The sequence below is a fragment of the Microcaecilia unicolor genome, chromosome 2, assembly GCF_901765095.1.
Source record: "Microcaecilia unicolor chromosome 2, aMicUni1.1, whole genome shotgun sequence".
Lineage (NCBI taxonomy): Eukaryota > Metazoa > Chordata > Amphibia > Gymnophiona > Siphonopidae > Microcaecilia > Microcaecilia unicolor.
Window position 1 is genome coordinate 505,439,923 of NC_044032.1, and position 19,140 is coordinate 505,459,062.

Sequence of the window (19,140 nt, forward strand, 5' to 3'; positions counted from 1 at the left end):
TGAATAACATATTTGGGGCCAAATCAAATACAAATATTCTGTACAGCTCTAGTTTAAACAACAGATGCATGAGTACAGTATATCATTAGCTTACTGCGCTGGGTGTTAAAGGAGTTAAAATGGAGTGATGCAAAATTACACTGGGGCCTAAGTTCTAGGAGCCCAACAAAATGTTGCTGTGGTGCATGAGGTTTTACTCATCTTCATCACCTGTATCAGAATTAAATTTCCATTCACTGTTTCATTTTCACTTAAAGCCGCCTTCTAAGAATTAAAAAAAAAAAAAAAAAAGTATAAAATTATATTTCCTTAAAGTTCATTTCTGGTCAGTATGAGTACAGTATGCACCTTACGCCAACATGATTCAGGGATCAGAGAATGACTTAGTAAAACTGACATTAGTTGAAATAGGAAACAGAACTGTATCACAAACTAAAGAAAAAAATAGAGAGAGATATATAGAGATATAGATACACGCACACATACATCTATCTATCTAAGCCAGTAAAACATCACCTTTTTTGGGAGGTGGTGTTATGTATCACTAAAAATGTTTTCAAAGACAACACTTAATTATCTGCCTTTATTTAAAAGTTGCATGATTGTACATCAGTTTTACATTGTTCTCTCTTCATGCAGATTTATTTTAATCATGATGCTCACAGATGGCCAAGTCACAGGTTTAGCTGCTCATAAAGCAACAAAACATTCAAGGGGAAGGTTAGAATAAGTATTCTGCATAATACCAAATAGTCAAATTATTACATCAAAAATCTCAAACACATTGATCCTGGAAATGAACCATAAAACCAGACAAACGTGGAATAAGATAATTTCTGGCATACCCCACTGTCATCTGCAGATAAAAATAACTGAGGCAACAGTTTTGTACAGTACAAACAAAGCAAGGCAACAAAATACAATACCGGCACAATTTCATTTTGCCTTTTTTTTGGATAATATTCTTATGACCATTAGTACAGAAATGTTCTGTAATTAGAAAATGAGAATGTCATCTCATGCTGTACAATCACAAATGTATTTCATTAGAAAATGAGAAGGGATAGGTCTGAAGAGTCATGGGAACTCTACCAGGCAGCTGCCTCTGGAATGTTGCACGCAGAAGTTTACTGAGCTCCAGACATGTTAAGTGCTTTTCATGTGCAAAACTGTTACTAGCTAAAGCTTTGAAGAAGTATGTTACAGAAACAAACACCCTGTAAGGACCGGCAGGATGTGATACAAGGCCCAGGAGTTGTTACAGAAATATAATTAGAGAAATTTTATGTTCCACCACAGTAGCTCTAATCCCTGATCTGTTCCTCCTGATAAAAGAAGGTGTGGCGAGCTGAGTGTTTGCTTAAAAGGAGATCGTCCACTCTTTGACACATCCATCATGGGAAACCGTCACCAGTGTGTGTTCATCCAACCAAGCCAAACTGCAGACATGATGTAACCTGTGGGCATCTGAAATGGTTGAGGCGGTGTTAGTAGAAGAAAATCTGAGCTTGTACTAACAGTAACACTACAATTTTTACCAAACAGTGCTGAGAACCAAACTTTTATTACCATACCCCCTTGTTTAATTGAAACGGTCTCTTTGTATGCAATAAAACAATTCTGTTTGAAACAAACTAGAACAAGAAAAATTCAGAAGTGTGTGAAATAGAAAGTCAGTTTTCTCAGCACAATTAGCTAATCAGAATCAGGTGCATAAAAATGAGTAAGTCTTTACACCTTAAATTGGGCATTCATTTTATATAGGGGGTCTTTTACTAAAGTTTAGCTTGAGCTATCTGCAGCAGGGCCCATAGGAATAAAATGGGCCCTGCTGCAAATAACTCAAGCTAAGATTTAGTAAAAGACCACCATAGTTTTGTTGGTTTGTTATTAGTATTTTTTTTCAAGTAAGTTTTAATTAAATTTTATATACAAGCATGACAGAAGAGAAAAAGAAGTCACGAATAATCAAACAAGTAACAATAGCAATAAAGAACATACAGACTACTGCAAATGCTTGGCGATGGATGTAGTGAAGGAAATGAAGACAGAATAAAAAAAAATAAAAAATAAAAAGACAAAATGGACAGGAAACCCAGGCAGAAAGTTAAGAAGAGAGGAAAGCAGAAACCAGGGACCAACACGATTAGAAAAAATAAAATGGCAGGACAACAAAAGGTCTAGAAAAACATTGTGATAAAAGTAATACGATTGCTGTGTTAGTTCACTCTAACGCCTATGTTTACTAAGGTGTGCTATAGGCACGTTAGCGTTTTTAACGCGCATTAAACGCTAATGCGCCCATAGAAACGTATAGGCATGTTAGAAACGCTAATGCACCTTAGTAAACATACCCTTAAATGTTAAAAAATGAGATTATTGCTTATTTTCCTTTTTTTTTTGTTCTTTTAAATTTGACTAGGTTTCAAAGGCCTAAACCTCTTTCCTTAGGTCAGGACAATGTACCATTACAGCAGTATACTGTCCTGACCTGAGAAAGGTGGTTGTGGCCTCTGAAAAAATAACAAAGTTAGTCGTATAAAAAGGAATCACCCTATTTTCATTTTTATTTGTAATGTAAAGATTAGAATACGTAGGTTTTTGAAATTTACATCTTTATTTTATACTGTATAATGGGACATGTATCACAAATTCTCCTTCACTGGTGTTGCATTCTATGCAAAGTCTCGCTTCTTGGGGGTTCAGTTATGTTTTTGCCTACATTTTTCTATTTTTAGTTTGTGGTTACTTATTCTACACTTGGTCAGGGCCTGTGTTCTGCATATGTGAAAGAGACTGGGTATTCTGTGTACAATCAATTTGTACTAATCTAGCTTGTTCAGTTTTTCCAATAAATGTATTGTTCTAGTGCCTACTGCAATGTTTATGGAGCTGCTTTTTCCTAGGAATGCCCTTGTGACTCCTAAATTAAGTGCCATTATAGTACGGTAGAATTGCTCTCAAGGTCCCGAGTGACATCTGGCGGTTTTTGTATTACTTCACAATAGGCCTGGTAATGAATTCTAGATTTAGCCTTGTGGCCATTTGGCAATCTAGGCAAATCATTTTATGGTTGTCAGTAACCACAGGATTTCTATTAGAGCGCTGTGATCATCACTATTTACATGGCCAACAGAAAGATGCTGGATTGGAGAGCTAGGGTTGACTGGGAGCCAAGTGTTAAAGTACTTGCATACACTAGTCTAATATGTTGTATTTTGGTGCACATTAATTTGCTGCCTTTTTTTTTTTTGCTACATAATTTTCTGGAATGTATTCATTGTGTATAAATCATTAATAGCACAGGTTCTAGGGATAGGTAGCAGGTACCTGCACCAGAGACACCGTGAAGTAGTCCTTCCCTGTTATATTCAAAAGTGTCCCTACTATCTCTTTACTGTTGACATAGGTGTTGCCTCCAACCCTAAGGGCCCGATGATCAAAACTCCGGCGCAAAAATACCACCCTTCAAGTGCCAAAAAAGAACTTCTCAATGCTCATTAATGGCATGCAAATGTTATGCACACCGTTAGCACTGAGCATTGGGAAGTAAGGAGGGGCGGGACGTGCCCAGCACATGTGCACAAGATTTCTTGCTTAACTTTTTCTTACCCAGACCCCCCCTACTTTGTACAGTGGAGTACCAGAAGATGCCTAAAAAGCCAGATGAGGGGTGAAGGTGAAAGAAGGGAGTCCTTCTGCTTACTAAGCTTCCAGCCCACACTGCAGAAAGTGACTACAGCAGGCAGAGAACTCCGAGCAAAGCATGTTTTGTTTTGAGGCATGTTCTGTACCCCACCTACAGGGCTCCAGAGTGAATCCGGACAGTCCTCTTGTGACACAGCTGCCTCTCAGACTTGTGTTTGCACTGACTTCCAGTTGCCGCTCCATGTAGTGCAGTTCCCTGGCTCTTGGCACTTCCAGTGTTCCAGCTGACTCAAGAACCAAATGGGATGACCCCTGCCCTTGCTGCTCTCCTTTGCAAACCACGGATTTTCTCTTAAAACGCTAACGCCATTAGGTTTACTGCAGTGAGCGCCCTTCTTCAGGCTGCTGTTCTCCGAGCATCGCAGTGAATAGAAAATGGCCTCATTTTAATCTAATTTAAATGCTATTAGCTCTGATCTGGGGCGAGCTCATCATTTGCCACAGTAGAGAGCACTGTGCGACCGCAAACACAGGCGCTAGTCTGGCGTTAATGACCTCTAGTGCCCGCGTTCGCTTCTGAGCTTGAGGGCCTAATTATTTTAAATTTGCCTCACCCCCAACTTTGCCTCCCTATATAGTTCAGTCACTGACCACCTATGTTGACATTCCTTAAGCTTCAAAAGTGCTATAAGCCTTCCTTTAAAAAAAAAAAAAAAATCTCTCAACAATTATAGTAGTTTGACTTTTCTTCACACAGTTCAGTGTCAAGCATCCTTACAAAAACCACCTAGTCAAATGAAAAGTTTAAACAGGCAAACTTAATTTCTATTCTGATTTCTGCTTTCTAGTTGAAAAACCAAAAGCAGCTATTGTCTAAGCCAGTGCTTCCTAATCTTTTTGTGGCTGTAATCCCATGTTTTCAGCCAAGTAAAACTGTGCGACCCTCTTGGAAGTGCACAATAATAGATACACCTATGGAGTACCCACCTAGGTTGTGACCCCTAACTTAGATTTAGTGACCCTATTTAGGGTCCCAACCCCCAGTTTGGGAATTTCTGGTCTAGGCAGTGTTCCAATTAATGTAATGACAAAGTTGTCGATGTGGAAAAGGCTTGTGTACGTGCAAAGAATTTAAAGATGGTAGACGTCCAACTTATCTGCACGGGGGCCTGCCTCAAGTATCTGTGTGGACATCGGGTAGCTTGGTGGTGTGATATTTAAGTCATGTTAATTTTAACCATACAAAATTATAGCATCGAGCTTGCAGTAGTCTCTGAGACAAATGTTCTTATCTACAAATAACACAGCATATATATATATTTCCACCTATTTTAGCAGTCATTACCTGGGATCTTAATTCTAAGATCAGGATCACTTAAAGTCCAGATATAAACCATCGTGTCCATGCCTCCACTAGCAAAGTGCTCATTGTCTGGTGACCAGGCAACACAAACAACTTTTGCATGGTGTCCATAGAAGGCGTTTTGTTCCTATTTAAAAGGCAAAAGAAAAAAATAAAAATGATTAAGATTCCTAAAAGCAACATACTGGAATCTGGGGAGGGGGGAAACAAGGTGGAAAGGACTAAAGAATTCTTCTTTGCAAGTCTCTCCTCCCAAGGTCATAAGCAGAATTGGTCCTAAGCTTGAAAGCAAATAAGGGTCAACTTGCTCAACAGATCTATTCAACAAAGGGTCAGGATGCCTCTCCAAGCACTAGGCCACATTATATGAACGAGATGCTCCAGTGTGAACAACCTCAGAGAATTTGTCTCTCTGCACTAGTTTCCACAGTTTATGGCTCTTGACATAAGACCATTGGCCTTGTGCAGTTTTATTTTCTAATAAAGCATCTGCAGCTAATAATTAGTATTTCTAACTTGCCTTGTGTACAATATATGATTTAACACATTTCTAAATTGCCTTCCCAATATTACAAAACCCAAAACACACTGTCACACCCAATGTGATATCCAAAAAAACCAAACAAACCCCAAACTGAGAACATGGGTTTAAGAAATAAAAACGAACACACATTACATTCTGGAAACAAAGCCCAAAAGACAAAATCAACTACAAAAACAAGTTAAAAGATAACAGAATATAGTTCTGTACACCAGTGGGCAAATGTGTTTGCAGAATTATGACAGTACAACATAAAAAGTTAGGGCCCTGTTTACTAAGGCACGTTAGAGTTTTTAACGCACCTACAATTAGCGCGCGTGCTGTGTAGGCGCTTATAAGGATATTGTAGGCAAGTACACTTAACATGCGAACATGGTTAACGTGCGTTAAACAAGGTCAATGCGCCTATAACGCAGCTTAGTAAACAGGGCTCTTAATGTCAAACACAGAGCTGCAACTCTAAAAACTGCTCATTTTAAAAAGACATCCTCTGAACACACAATGACTTGTGGACTGTCTACTAGATCTCAAAATCTGTACCAGGAAATCTGCACTAACTGCTATTTTATAAAGAGTGCTTCAGGCTAAGCATCCTTTATAGAATAGCGCTGATTCTTGCGCCCAAAGTTTTTGTTTACTTACTACATTTATATCCTGCCTTTATCCAAGGAACGTAACAATATTCACATACACGAACACGTAACCATTGCTAAGCATGTTAAGCTAAAACATGATCATTAGACTGGGTCTAACCAAGAAAAAAACAACAAAAACCACCACAGAGAAAGAAGGGTCAATCAGATAAGTCTTCATGGAGCCAAAAAGGCTTTCACAAACAGATGTGTTTTTAGCAGCACCTTGAATTGTTGAATGTCTTCACATGATGTGGGCACTAGCTTAAACCTGGTGTAAATGCGATACCCAGCCATGCAATTGCTGCCAAAAATCAGCTTCTTAATGGAACATTGCATACTCCTCATTGGTCCCACAGTTTTTTTATTGAATATTTTCATATCAAAAGTTCAAAAGCCACTTAGCTTAGAAAGTTAATGTGGGACCAATGAGTATGCAGTGCGGCACTAAGAAGCTGATTTTTGGCAGTAATTGTATTGTGACATCTGAGGATCCCTTTTTCAAAAAAAAAAAAAAAAAAAAAGTGTTATATAATTACAAGTTTGATGAACAGGCAATTTATACTCTATGATTGTTTGCTGGGAAAAAGTAACTGTGTGATATTTTGAGTATCCCTGCATAAACAGCTGTGGTCCAGTCTATTGGAAGTACCCAACTCATGGCATTTGGGCAAGTAAATTGGGCTATAACACTGCACACAGCTTTCTGGCACGCCCCTGCACCCTTTTGAGTTGCATCCTATGGGATTTAGGCGCCTGCGTTATAGAACAGCACACAGGCAGATGCACATGCAAATCCAAACCAGTGCTATTTAACTTCAATAATTTGGAAAAAGTCAATTGATGTTAACAGCTTGTTAAACCAATTTGTTTGCATTTACATTGTGGATTCACGTCCAATATGGAGAGCCAAATTTGGGCACCATATAGAGAATCTTGGGGGGGGGGGGGGGGGGGGGGAGTGCATGAAACAAGCAATACTATACTCAACACAAAAAAAAGAAAAAATTGCTCTGACTTTCCCCAATTCTGTCCATTGCTGAAAATAGTTAGCCTTTTCTTCCATTCAACTGTCCAAAATAGATAACAAAATTTTACATTTTGTTAGATAACCTGGTAGACTCAGCTTCAAAGAAATTACAGTTTCTTACCTCATACCCATTTGCCACACTAAAAACAGTAACAACCTTCTGCGCATCACAGACTGCAAGAAAGGCACCATCGTGGGAATATGCTAAGCCAGTCACAAGGCCTTTAACTTCCAAAGCCTTGCCATCATTCTTTAAGGTGTTCCCCTGAATCGAATATAAATGAACTTTTCCATCCTGCAAGGGAACAAACTACAATTAGCTATCTAAACACTGGTAATGAATGTAAATAACTGCCTTTTTAATGTCATTGAAAATATGTCTGTACCCCCCTTTTGTAGACACCACAATAATTATGTTTCAAATGTTTTCATGCAAAGCTGAACACACGAGATACTCTCCAGTTTTGTTTTACTTGCAGACAGTTTGTCATTAACTGTTTCTAAAATGTTCAGTGTATTCCCTAAAACATCTGCTTGGTAACAGTATGCTGTTGAAATTGAGGCCTTTTGTTAATACATTTTCGTCTGCAAATTAAAAACTTTACAAAAAAAAAAAAAAAAACATTTAGTCATTAACATAGTAAATGACAAAAAAAAAAAAAAAAATCTTGACCTCAAACAGGTGTCAGTTTTAAAATCTAAACCCATGGAGATAAACTTCAAACTTGAAGTTTATGTAAGATGATACAAAGCATTTTTACCTCTCCTCCCACAGCAACTGTAGAGCCTGTAGGATGAACTGCCACAGTTGCAGGCTCATAACCAGGGTCTTCAATAGAAAAGCATTTTTTCTTATTCTTCAGCAAGACAATCTAGGAAGACAAACAGCTCACTCAGGTTTTTTCAGCATGGAGCCAATTTTAAATACAGCATTTTCTGTGTATAAAGCATGGTTTACCCTGTGAAGAGCTCTTATAAAATCAAGCAGCTGGAAGAGGTGAAGGTGAGGAAGAGGGATCCTTCCCCTATGGCACAACTATCCTGAGGTGTTCCCCTTTTGATATGAATGGCCTGGCTGCTCAGGTGCATTCTGAGTAGTTTATCTAGCTAAAATAAAGTCGTTCCCCCCCCCCCCCACACACACACATTTTCTCTAATCCCATCTCCCCTTCCCCAACAAAAGTCTCCCTGTTCCCCAGCTCTCTGTCCAACTCTATCCCAGCTAGGCCCAATCCCATCCCCACCAGTTAGTATTCATCATATTTCCAGCTCCTTCAAGCTACCTTTCCCTCAGTTTTTCTTTAATCCTTCTGCATTTGCTCCACAGGCTTTTTAGAGAAAAGAGAACTGTTCCAGAGACGACACTGCTATCACCATATGACTTTCAGCAAGTTTGGGCACTGAACAGCTCATCTCCCACACTGCTCTCGGCCTCAAGAGAACAGTCAAGTTTAGGTAACACATGGCTCAAATATGAATGGTGGAGCTCTGTGGTATAGGATGAGGTCAAAAATAATATGGTCCAACACACTGCCAGTCTCCTTCCCTACTGATGGATTATCAATGATTGTGGAGCATCTGCAGGGCAGGAGATGTGCACCTGCATGTACAAGCAGCTGCTGTGCCCTTCTTCCAGTGATGACAAAATTTGATAGCCATTATCCCTTGCATAAGTGCCTGTATACCAGTATAAACTAAATTTAAAATAGTTTCACTTCTCATCCTGTTTCAGGACCAACTACTCTATGGAGTAGTCATATACAGAATCTAGAAGCGTCATCTCCTAACGTGTCCCAAAGAGAGATTAGTCCAAACAGTACTGGGGTTAATCTCCCATTATTGTGTTACTAAAAATGCTAGCCTTCCTAATTAATTTAATTGGGGGGGAAAAAAAACAAGTATCTAAATGGACATACATAATGTCAGGATGCAGAAGACATTTTCACAACATGGCAGTCCCAATCAGGAAAAATACAAAAAAAAGCAGCTCCGGTGAGGTGGCCTATGTCAGTTATACCTCAGAAGCTCTCCGTGTCAAATTAACAGTCCCAGACCTTCTGTTTGTATGCTTGCCCTTTTACGTCTGCTGTTATTTTCCCTAAGACTTCTGCCTCCACCAGAAACCAATTTGAGGCTTAGTCTTCTAGAAATAGGCAATCCAGGCCAGCAGCATGCAGAAGTTGGGAAATCAATCTTTTAGCCACTGGAAGTTCTGTAAATGTTCCTCCAGCAGACCAACAAGTACACCAAGGGAATTGTCTTGGCACTATCAGTTTTTGTTCAACAATATATCAAAATGTCTTGTACAAACCCCACTGCCATATGTGCACGAAGGGTTAGAGCTACTAAATTTAGAGTACAAAGTTGGGTGTCTGTATGATGCACAATATGAAGCATCTGCTCCCTTTAGCTAGCAGATTGAAATTGTGTGTACAGCACTCCACAGACCTGCCCCGTTCTCAGGTTCTAAACTAAGCTGGAGATCCTTCTGAAAGTTTCTTTGCCAAAAACGGTCAGAATCAGATTGCAGTAAAAAAAAAAAAAAAAAAAAAACTTCAAAAGCGAGTTAGAACTTTGATGCATACATTGGGCAGTATTTGACTGGTCACCTCTTGCTGAAATTATCAACATTTTGAGATACTAGTAATGAACATGCGAGGGCAAACTATACTTTCCCATTGGGTGAAAGGACCACAAAGTCTGCCTTAATTCCTGATAGCATGTCTCTCTTCATCCTGTATAGGTGGATGTAGAATAACCCACAACTACACTCCTTCTTTCATCAGTCCCATGGGTTGTCGATCCTTACCCCAGGACTCAGATGTCTAACTCTTCATTAAATTTCTGACATTTGCATGAAAACAACTTCAAGTATGTTTGTATTTATAACCTACACAATTGTTCATGGTATAATCTAGGATCAGAACAAAAAAGGGAATAGACAATCCATGATCATCAGTAAAAAAAAAATATATATATTCTGTGTAATCTGTGCGACTATTGAGTAGAGCTTAACAAAATTATAAAATTGGACACAAAGCTTCACAAACTCCCAATCACGGCTAAACACAAAGTTAAATTACTTAGGAGTATAATTTACCATCATAGGCCAGCATTGCCTATAAAAAAAAAAAAATGGGAGAAAACCCCATTTCAAAAAACCAGCTAGGCAAAAGCTCAAAAGTCATATCGTTGCAAGGAATATCCAGTTCTTCTAGCAACAAAAACATGTGTGCGCAACCAAAAAACGCTCGTGCTAAAAAGATAACGGACACTCCAGCGTCTGAAGTCAAAGTTATATTTAGGGAGAGTGTTTGGTTGTGCACACTTGTTTTTGTTTCTTTGCTGGAAGAACTGGATATTCCTTGCTACAATGCGAGTGTTTTGAGCTTTTGTCTAGTTGTCTGGTTTTTTTTTTTTAGAATGGCATTTTTTTCTTTCCTGAAGAGTTTTTCTCCCATTCTTTTTTTATAGATGACATTGGCCTATGATGATAAATCTCTTAGAAGTATAATTTAACTATGTGTTTAGCAGTGATTGGGAGTTTGTGGAACTTTTGAGGTCAATTTTGTAATTTTGTTAAGCTCTACTCAATAGACGCACGGATTATACAGACTTTTTTTTTTTTTACACTGATAATCTAGGATCGTACTTCTGCTGTTAGAATATCCTCAGAGAGGTAACGATAATATTTTACTACCATCTCTTGAAGAAACCTTACTCCAAACCAACAGTTGCACTCTTCTTTAGAGAATTTAGTGCCAGCAACTTAGTTCCACCCTGGTTAAAGGTGGAGATCATCATTTCAAACAGGATCCTCTTTGCCAACAAATACAAATCCCTCCCCCCTGCACCACTGTTCCATCCATCTAGTTCTGCCTGCTTCTTGGGTCCAGTGATGGAACTGGAAGCATTTTTAAGAAAGCTACCCTGGAGATTCTCAATTTCAACTTTGCATCAGAAATCCTAAAATTGGTCTTCTAGAAATTCACTTCTGTACTTGGTCGCTGGTACCACATGTACAAAAACAGTTGGCTCCTTCCTATCACCATCTAAAATCCTATCTAGGTCGCAGGTGAAGTCTGCCACCTATGTTCATGCTGGCAACCAGCCACCCAGTTATTTGCATTCCTAAGGACTGAATGAGCAACAGCTGTCCTAGCCTTCCCCTCCTGGTCACAGATCTCTATACAGACATCCTCTGTGTTAGATGATATTACATCACTTGGAGGGCAGATCGTGGCTTCAGGTCTTGCCACACCAAGGTGATACTGGCTTTTCTGGTGACCCTTTTCCAAGAAAGCACAGAGGCTACCAAGACTGAAGGTGGGACTGCTCAACTATGGTCTCTTCTATATACCTGTCTACCTCATCTCCTCTAGATCTGTTACTCTAGCTGTCAGATATTGTTGGCCTTATTCTTTGAGAGCCAGAAGTTCTTTGCACAGAGTATACATACAACCTCTTGTCATACATGCAGCACACAGTGGACAGCATAGCTCTCTCCCCCTGCATGCACCTTGCTATTGGCAAGTTTAGTGAAAATTTACTAGGAAGAAGAGATCTTTGAACTAAAAATATCCCAAATAACGTAAGGGACTTTATGCTATTTTATGTTTGCTTCTCAATGAGCTACAAAAAGGACTCAATTTAATGCTAAAGATTATGTTTAGTCACTCCTTCATGAAAATCCCCTACTCTGCTTCCTAATTAATTCACTTTTCTGATTAAAATATATTTTTTCAACTAAAGAACATAGTCTGCTTCAAACACCCAATAACTGGAACAAATGTACTAGGCATTATACTCCCATCAACACTATCCCCCGGATTCTATATAGTACGACATGAGTTGTGCGCGCAAAGCCGATTGTATTCTGGATTTGTGCACACAACTCAATTAGCTGAACAAGCCAATCAGGGCCAATAGTTGAACAAGCAATTACTGACACTAATTGGAATTAATTAGAATTTAAGTGCACAAATGTCTAAGTGTATTCAACAGAGTGATGCACGTAAATTTTAAGACATGGAACTGAATAGGGAGGTGTGGTCATGGGTGTTCCTAGAATTTATGCAGTTATAGAATATCCTGTTCTACGCGTAATTTAGGCGTCAGCATTCACACCAGGTTTTGATTGGCATAAATGGTTGCGACTAAATATAGTTGTAGAAAATGGGTACTAGGAGTATTTTATAAAGTATTCTATAAACCATGTCTACATTTAGGCGTGGTTTACAGGTGTATTTTTTTAAATTATTTTTTTATTTTTTAGGCGTGATATACAGAATTTAGCCCCACAGTTGACAAAAGAAATTTTCAGATGTCTAATTCATGGAAACTGACATGCATGCTTAACAGCAGTATAACTAGACAAAGAACTAGATGACATTCCAGACATTTACCTGTCCAATGCAGATAGCCACGGTATATCCTCCAGAACCTACTGCTATACATTTTGGCTGAATATCCATTTTTATAGCATCCTGAGGACTAAACAAAAAGTTTAGTTTATATTAAATAGAAATTACATTGTTAGCTTTAGGATAAAAGACATTATCTGGTCACGTTTCACACTTAGTACAAATGACAACTGGAACCAGAGCTGGGATTTGTCACTGAACTTTTTACTAAATATACAAAAAAGATATACATTGTGCTTACTATACATCAGAGAACCAAACAGCAGTATTTGCCAAGTATGACACCTGCTACAGTTTGGGGAAAAAGGAGGGGGAAGAATTTATCACTCATGCACCCAAACAGCCAAATAAAACAAGCAGGTAAGAACTAAATTGTCCCCTCCCTTATCATTCCACCAAACCACTCCAGATGCTTGGGACATACCAAAGCAGTAATTAGTTAGGATGGGACTCGGCCTTTAAAAATTTGGATGTTCAAGCTTTGAGCGAAATGGCCCTTGGGGCTAATGTACAATGACAACTAAAACAATGCAAGGCGCCCAGGTTGCTGCTGTGCAAGTCCCATGAGGTAGAACTAACAAATGCTCTGCCGAAGAAGCAGACCCTTGTAGAACGGGCTTTCAAAACTTCTGGTGAATGACCATGAAGAAAATATGCAGAAGTAATAGCTTCTTGAACCCACCTATTTACTGTGGCTTTGAACGCCACTTCCCCTTTATGGGCTCATCTCAAAAAGAACAAACATCCTTACAGATTTTCTTATTTCTCAGAGTACTTCTGAGATATACACTACAAGATATGACCAACATCAAATTTGTGCAAGACAATGGAATTGCCATGATTATCATACTGGAAAACTGGTAAAGTAAGATTCAGATGAAATCTGCAGCTCCTCAGTATCTCTCCACTCATCTCTCCCTAAATTTCTCCCCGGGAACTCCGTTCACTGGGTAAATCTCTCTTATCTGCACCCTTCTCCTCCATTGCTAACTCCAGACTCCGTTCCTTTTATCTTGCTGCACCATATGCCTGGAATAGACTTCCTGAGCCGGTACGTTAAGCTCCATCTCTGGCCATCTTCAAATCTAAGCTAAAAGCCCATCTTTTTGATGCTGCTTTTAACTCCTAACCCTTATTCACTTGCTTAGAACCCTTATTTTATCATCCTCACTTTAACATTCCCTTATCTCTTGTTTGTCCTGTTTGTCTGTCCTAATTAGATTGTAAGCTCTGTCGAGCAGGGACTCTCTCTTCATGTTCAAGTGTACAGCGCTGCGTAAGTCTAGTAGCGCTATAGAAATGATAAGTAGTAGTAGTAGTAAGCAGTAGTAGAAATGGCACCACTAGTTTGGGCAGAAAGGATGGCACTACTTTTTCCTTCCATCAGTGCAGGTTCCCACTGAAGCTGACCACTGTACCCCACAAACCAAATAGTGGTTTTTGTCCTTAGTACTGCCATAGGGAAAACAAAAGAAATTCAACTACATAGATATAAACTAGTGCCCTGACAGCAAATGACAACTTAAATTCACTTGAAATAGCTTGATAATAATCAAATAAAGCTACAAACTTCACCACTCTTGCTGTTATAAAAATGTAACTGGAACCTCAAATCTCCTGATAGGGGAAACTGCAACAACTGCAACTAATTTAATACCCACTATCACTCTTGGGAGTCCATTCAGATCATTGGTTCCTTAAGAGGAAAAGAAAAAAAAGAACCTGTATGAAAAAATTCCTTCTTAATGAGAAAAAGCAACTGGTACAAAAAAAATCCCTCTCTCATCTACACAGCAATCAGGGGTTCTACATTCCTACATAAATATAATAGAAAAAGTTAACCTGCTTGCTAAGAATAACACGGAAATCAGATGTACCGAAACACAATTATCAAGCCATGTTCAATTATCCAGCTCACACTTATCTCAAAAATGCCCACATTGTCCAAGATCAAGACCGCTGCATTCTTGCCAGCATCACATGTAGGGCTCTGTCACTCGTTCTGTATCCTACAGTGCACTGCCTGCCCAACAAGACTCTGTACTTCAACAAGAGTGCCTTGTTTCGCTAGTAAAACTCGCTGCATCAGGAAGAATACACATCTTCTGTAGAACTTTCAGCCTGTACTGTGAAAGGCTGCAGGACTCAGATGACAATCTTCTGGCCAGAAGACTGTCAACCAAACGATTGGAATCTTTTTGAGTCCCACAGCCATCTGAAAGTTCTACAGAAGTTGTGTATTCTTCCTGATACAGCGAGTTTTACCAGCTTTGAGGATTTACAAGAGCAGTATCGCCTTCAATCAAGGGATATATTCCCTTATTTAGAGGCTAAAAAAATTATCTACAACAAGGAAATTTGATGGCTCACATAGGTGCTGAACAGAGTATTTGAGGAAGTGGTAGAAAAGGGAGTACAAAAGGGGATGACCTCCATATTACACAAAAATGCTTAATGAAAATAAGAGCGGAAAGCTGAAATATATGGCGACCTGTGAGAAAGAAATCAATGGAGACCTTAGTGCTGAAGATGGGAAAGACTGCTATTTAAAAGCCCATAAGATTTCCTATGCCCCACAAATAGTAGAAAACGCTGATACTACACACCAGATAGGGTACAGGTACAAAATACATTGGAAGGATATAACACTGTTGGAGAGGGGGTATATATATATCCATCCATTCATCCAACAGTGTTGTATATAACTCTAGGGGTTTTGGAGAGAAGACTTTGGCTACTTACAAACTATGCTACATGAGACTCATTTCACATGGGAATTGCATTTCTGGGCAGGCAGGTACCAGGAACTGAAGGACCTAAACATAAACCAATGCTTTTGTTTTTTGTGGCGGTGTGGATGGTGATTGCTGCTCTGTGAAGACACATGACATCCTGAATATACACGAGTGAAAGACTGAATTGTGTGTGACAGATACTGAGTTACTGCAATACTCCACAACCAATGATCTGCTTACCAGCAAATGTGGAACTGTTTTATAAAGTTCTCTTAAAGGGGGGGGGGGGGGGGGTGGAGGGCAGGAGAAGAGATCTAGAAGGGGATATGCATTGTTGATTTGCATTCCTTTGAAGGAGATGCTGAGTTTGATCATGATGTATTTATTACCCTTCCTATAATAAAGTTATTTTTTTTAAACGTATGATAGGAAAAACAAGTACTCTCATTATGAAATGTACCTAAAAATAAAGTTATTTAAGTTTTCAAGTATGGAGCCTCACACCAACACTGTTCATGTTGCACTGCAGGAGAAGTAACTAAAAAAAAAAAAAAAAAAACACAAGAAAGAAAGAAGAAACTGTGGTCATGCCAGCCAAGAGCTTAACTGATTATTTTAAAGAAGTTTATTCAAGAGTGCAAGCCATAGGAATGTAGTGGCTAGAGCAGGGGAAGCAATCCTGTTTCTGCATGTATTCGTTTGCCTCCTTCCCCCATTTATAAACCACTTCATTAGGCACAAGTAAGCCAACATCACATATAAAAGCAAGAGCAAGTAGTTTAGATGTAAATTATCTCTGCAATAGTCACTGACCTGTACTCTTTCTTGTTGATGCTGGTGTAACGCAGGGTGTCATCCATGCTGCAGCTGACCAGCTCATTTAACTCATCCACAGCCAAGCTGGAAACCTGGTTTGTGTGGCCCTTCCCAGTGAAGGTGTCATTCTCCCCCGTCTGAGCATTCCAATAATGTGCACACACAGAATCAAGGAGTAAAACAGCACTAATATAGCAGAAAAAACAGTGAAAATTAAGGGGGGGGGGGGGGGGGGGTGACGGAACAAGCTCCCCCCTTGCTTCCTTAGAAAAAAGGGAGGTGAACTGCCAAAAATATTATATTTTCACATTTTTATCCCACATTATCTCAAGAATCTCAAATTCAATGTGGCTTACATAACAAATAAATTGAGAAATACTAAACTAGTTGAAAACCCTGATGTATACACTTAATAATGAAAGTTTATGTAAATAAGGAACACAAAATAGTCAGTATTTAAAACAGAGTTGTGTAGTGTATAAATGTGAACAGCTGGTTTGAATACAATCAAATTAAGGACACAGTAGCTGAGAAATCGGAGTACGTAATTAAAAGTAAGAGTGTGTTAAAAAGGATTATTCATTTAAAATTAAATTATTTTCTTTATTGCGTTGAATAGATGAGTTTTCAGTACGCTACGAAACAAGATGTAGTCATTTATGTGTCTGAGCCGTTTGGGTTGAGAATTCCAGCTTTTGGAACTTTGATATGAAAAGTTAGCAGAATGAATGTTTTTGTAGATCAAATTCTTACAACTTGGGAAATGCAGGATTAGATTATATTGTAACTATGATGAAGCATTGCGTGACTTTAATATTCCTGCTAATGATCCTTCCAATTCTTATATTTTCAAGTTACTCGCTTTAACATCCTCCTTTAATCTCCAACTATGCTCCACCTCTTCCACTCATCAAAATGATCACTGTCTTGATCTCATCTTCTCCTCCAACTGTTCACCCTCTAGTTTCCTTGCCTCTGATCTTCCCCTCTCTGATCACCATCTTATAACTTTCACACTTAAATCTCCTCCCTCCCAGTCCTGTCCTATCTTATCTAATTTATCTAGGAATCTTTACGATATTGACCCTTCATCTCTATCCTCCCATGTTTCAAACCTCCTTCTCTACTGTGGCACCATCCACGTCTGTCAACGAGGCTGTTTCTTCTTACAATACTCTAACCTCTGCCTTAGACACACTTGCACCTTTGATGACCCGCCCTATAAGGCGTACAAAACCCCAACCTTGGCTGACTTCTAATATCCGCTACCTACGTTCCTGTACCCGCTCCACCGAACGCCTTTGGCGGAAATCTCGGGCCCTTGCTGATTTCTTACACTTTAAGTTCATGCTGACCTCCTTCCAATCTGCTCTTTTACGCAAACAGGATTATTATATCCAACTGACCAACTCTCTTGGCTCTAACCCTCGACTTCTCTTCACCACATTGAACTCTCTCCTCAAGGTTTCCTCTCCCCCAACTCCCCCTTCATTATCTCCTCAGACCTTGCTGAATTCTTTCACAAGGTTCAAAAGATAAACCTTGAATTCTCTATCTCGCCACCTCTCCCTCCACTAGTCCGTTCCCCTCTCTCTCCTTCCCCTCATTCCTTTTCTTCCTTTCCTGAAGTTACTATAGAGAAAACTACACTTCTCCTTTCTTCCTCAAAATGTACCACCTGTTCCTCTGATCCCATTCCCACCCACCTTCTTAATGCCATCTCACCTGCTCTTATTCCTTTTATCTGTCACATTCTCAACCTCTCACTTTCCACTCCAACTGTCCCTACTACCTTTAAACATGCTGTGATCACACCTCTCCTTAAGAAGCCTTCACTCGACCCTACTTGTCCCTCTAATTACCGACCCATCTCCCTCCTCCCTTTTCTCTCCAAATTACTTGAACGTGCTGTTCACCACCGCTGCCTTGATTTTCTCTCCTCACATGCTATTCTTGACCCACTACAATCTGGTTTTCGCCTTCTCCACTCAACCGAAACTGCGCTTACTAAAGTCTCCAATGACCTATTACTGGCTAAATCCAGAGGTCAATATTCCATCCTCATTCTTCTTGATCTTTCCGCTGCTTTTGACACTGTTGATCACAGCATACTTCTCGATACCCTGTCCTCACTTGGATTCCAGGGCTCTGTCCTTTCCTGGTTCTCTTCCTACCTCTCCCTCCGCACCTTTAGTGTTCACTCTGGTGGATCCTCTTCTACTTCTATCCCTCTGCCTGTCGGCGTACCTCAGGGTTCTGTTCTTGGTCCCCTCCTCTTTTCTATCTACACTTCTTCCCTTGGTTCATTAATCTCATCCCATGGCTTTTCCTACCATCTCTATGCTGATGACTCCCAAATCTACTTTTCTACCCCTGATATCTCACCTTGCATCCAAACCAGAGTTTCAGCGTGCTTGTCTGACATTGCTGTCTGGATGTCTCAATGCCACCTGAAATTAAACATGACCAAAACCGAGCTTCTCATTTTTCCCCCCTAAACCCACCTCCCCACTCCCCCCGTTTTCTATTTCTGTTGATGGCTCTCTCATTCTCCCTGTCTCCTCAGCTCGAAACCTTGGGGTCATCTTTGATTCTTCTCTCTCCTTCTCTGCTCATATCCAGCAGATCGCCAAGACCTGTCGTTTCTTTCTTTACAACATCCGTAAAATCCACCCCTTTCTTTCCGAGCACTCTATCAAAACCCTCATCCACACCCTTGTCACCTCTCGTTTAGACTACTGCAATCTGCTTCTTGCTGGCCTTCCACTTAGTCACCTCTCCCCTCTCCAATCGGTTCAAAACTCTGCTGCCCGTCTCGTCTTTCGCCAGGGTCGCTTTACTCATACTACCCCTCTCCTCAAGTCGCTTCACTGGCTCCCTATCCGTTTTCGCATCCTGTTCAAACTTCTTCTACTAACCTATAAATGTACTCACTCTGCTGCTCCCCAGTAT

At 39.7% G+C, this 19,140-nt stretch overlaps 1 protein-coding gene across 1 annotated transcript in view; it reads right to left on the reverse strand.

Moving 5' to 3' along the window:
• Window positions 1-564: 564 nt before the first annotated feature.
• WDR1 (WD repeat domain 1) overlaps window positions 565-19,140 on the reverse strand; it is an 82,400-nt gene continuing 63,824 nt past the window's right edge. Inside the window, 6 exon segments of the mRNA XM_030191187.1 lie at window positions 565-1,467; window positions 4,994-5,138; window positions 7,336-7,509; window positions 7,976-8,086; window positions 12,620-12,707; window positions 16,186-16,342. Coding sequence (XP_030047047.1) covers window positions 1,361-1,467; window positions 4,994-5,138; window positions 7,336-7,509; window positions 7,976-8,086; window positions 12,620-12,707; window positions 16,186-16,342 — 782 coding nt within the window. The 3' untranslated portion in view covers window positions 565-1,360.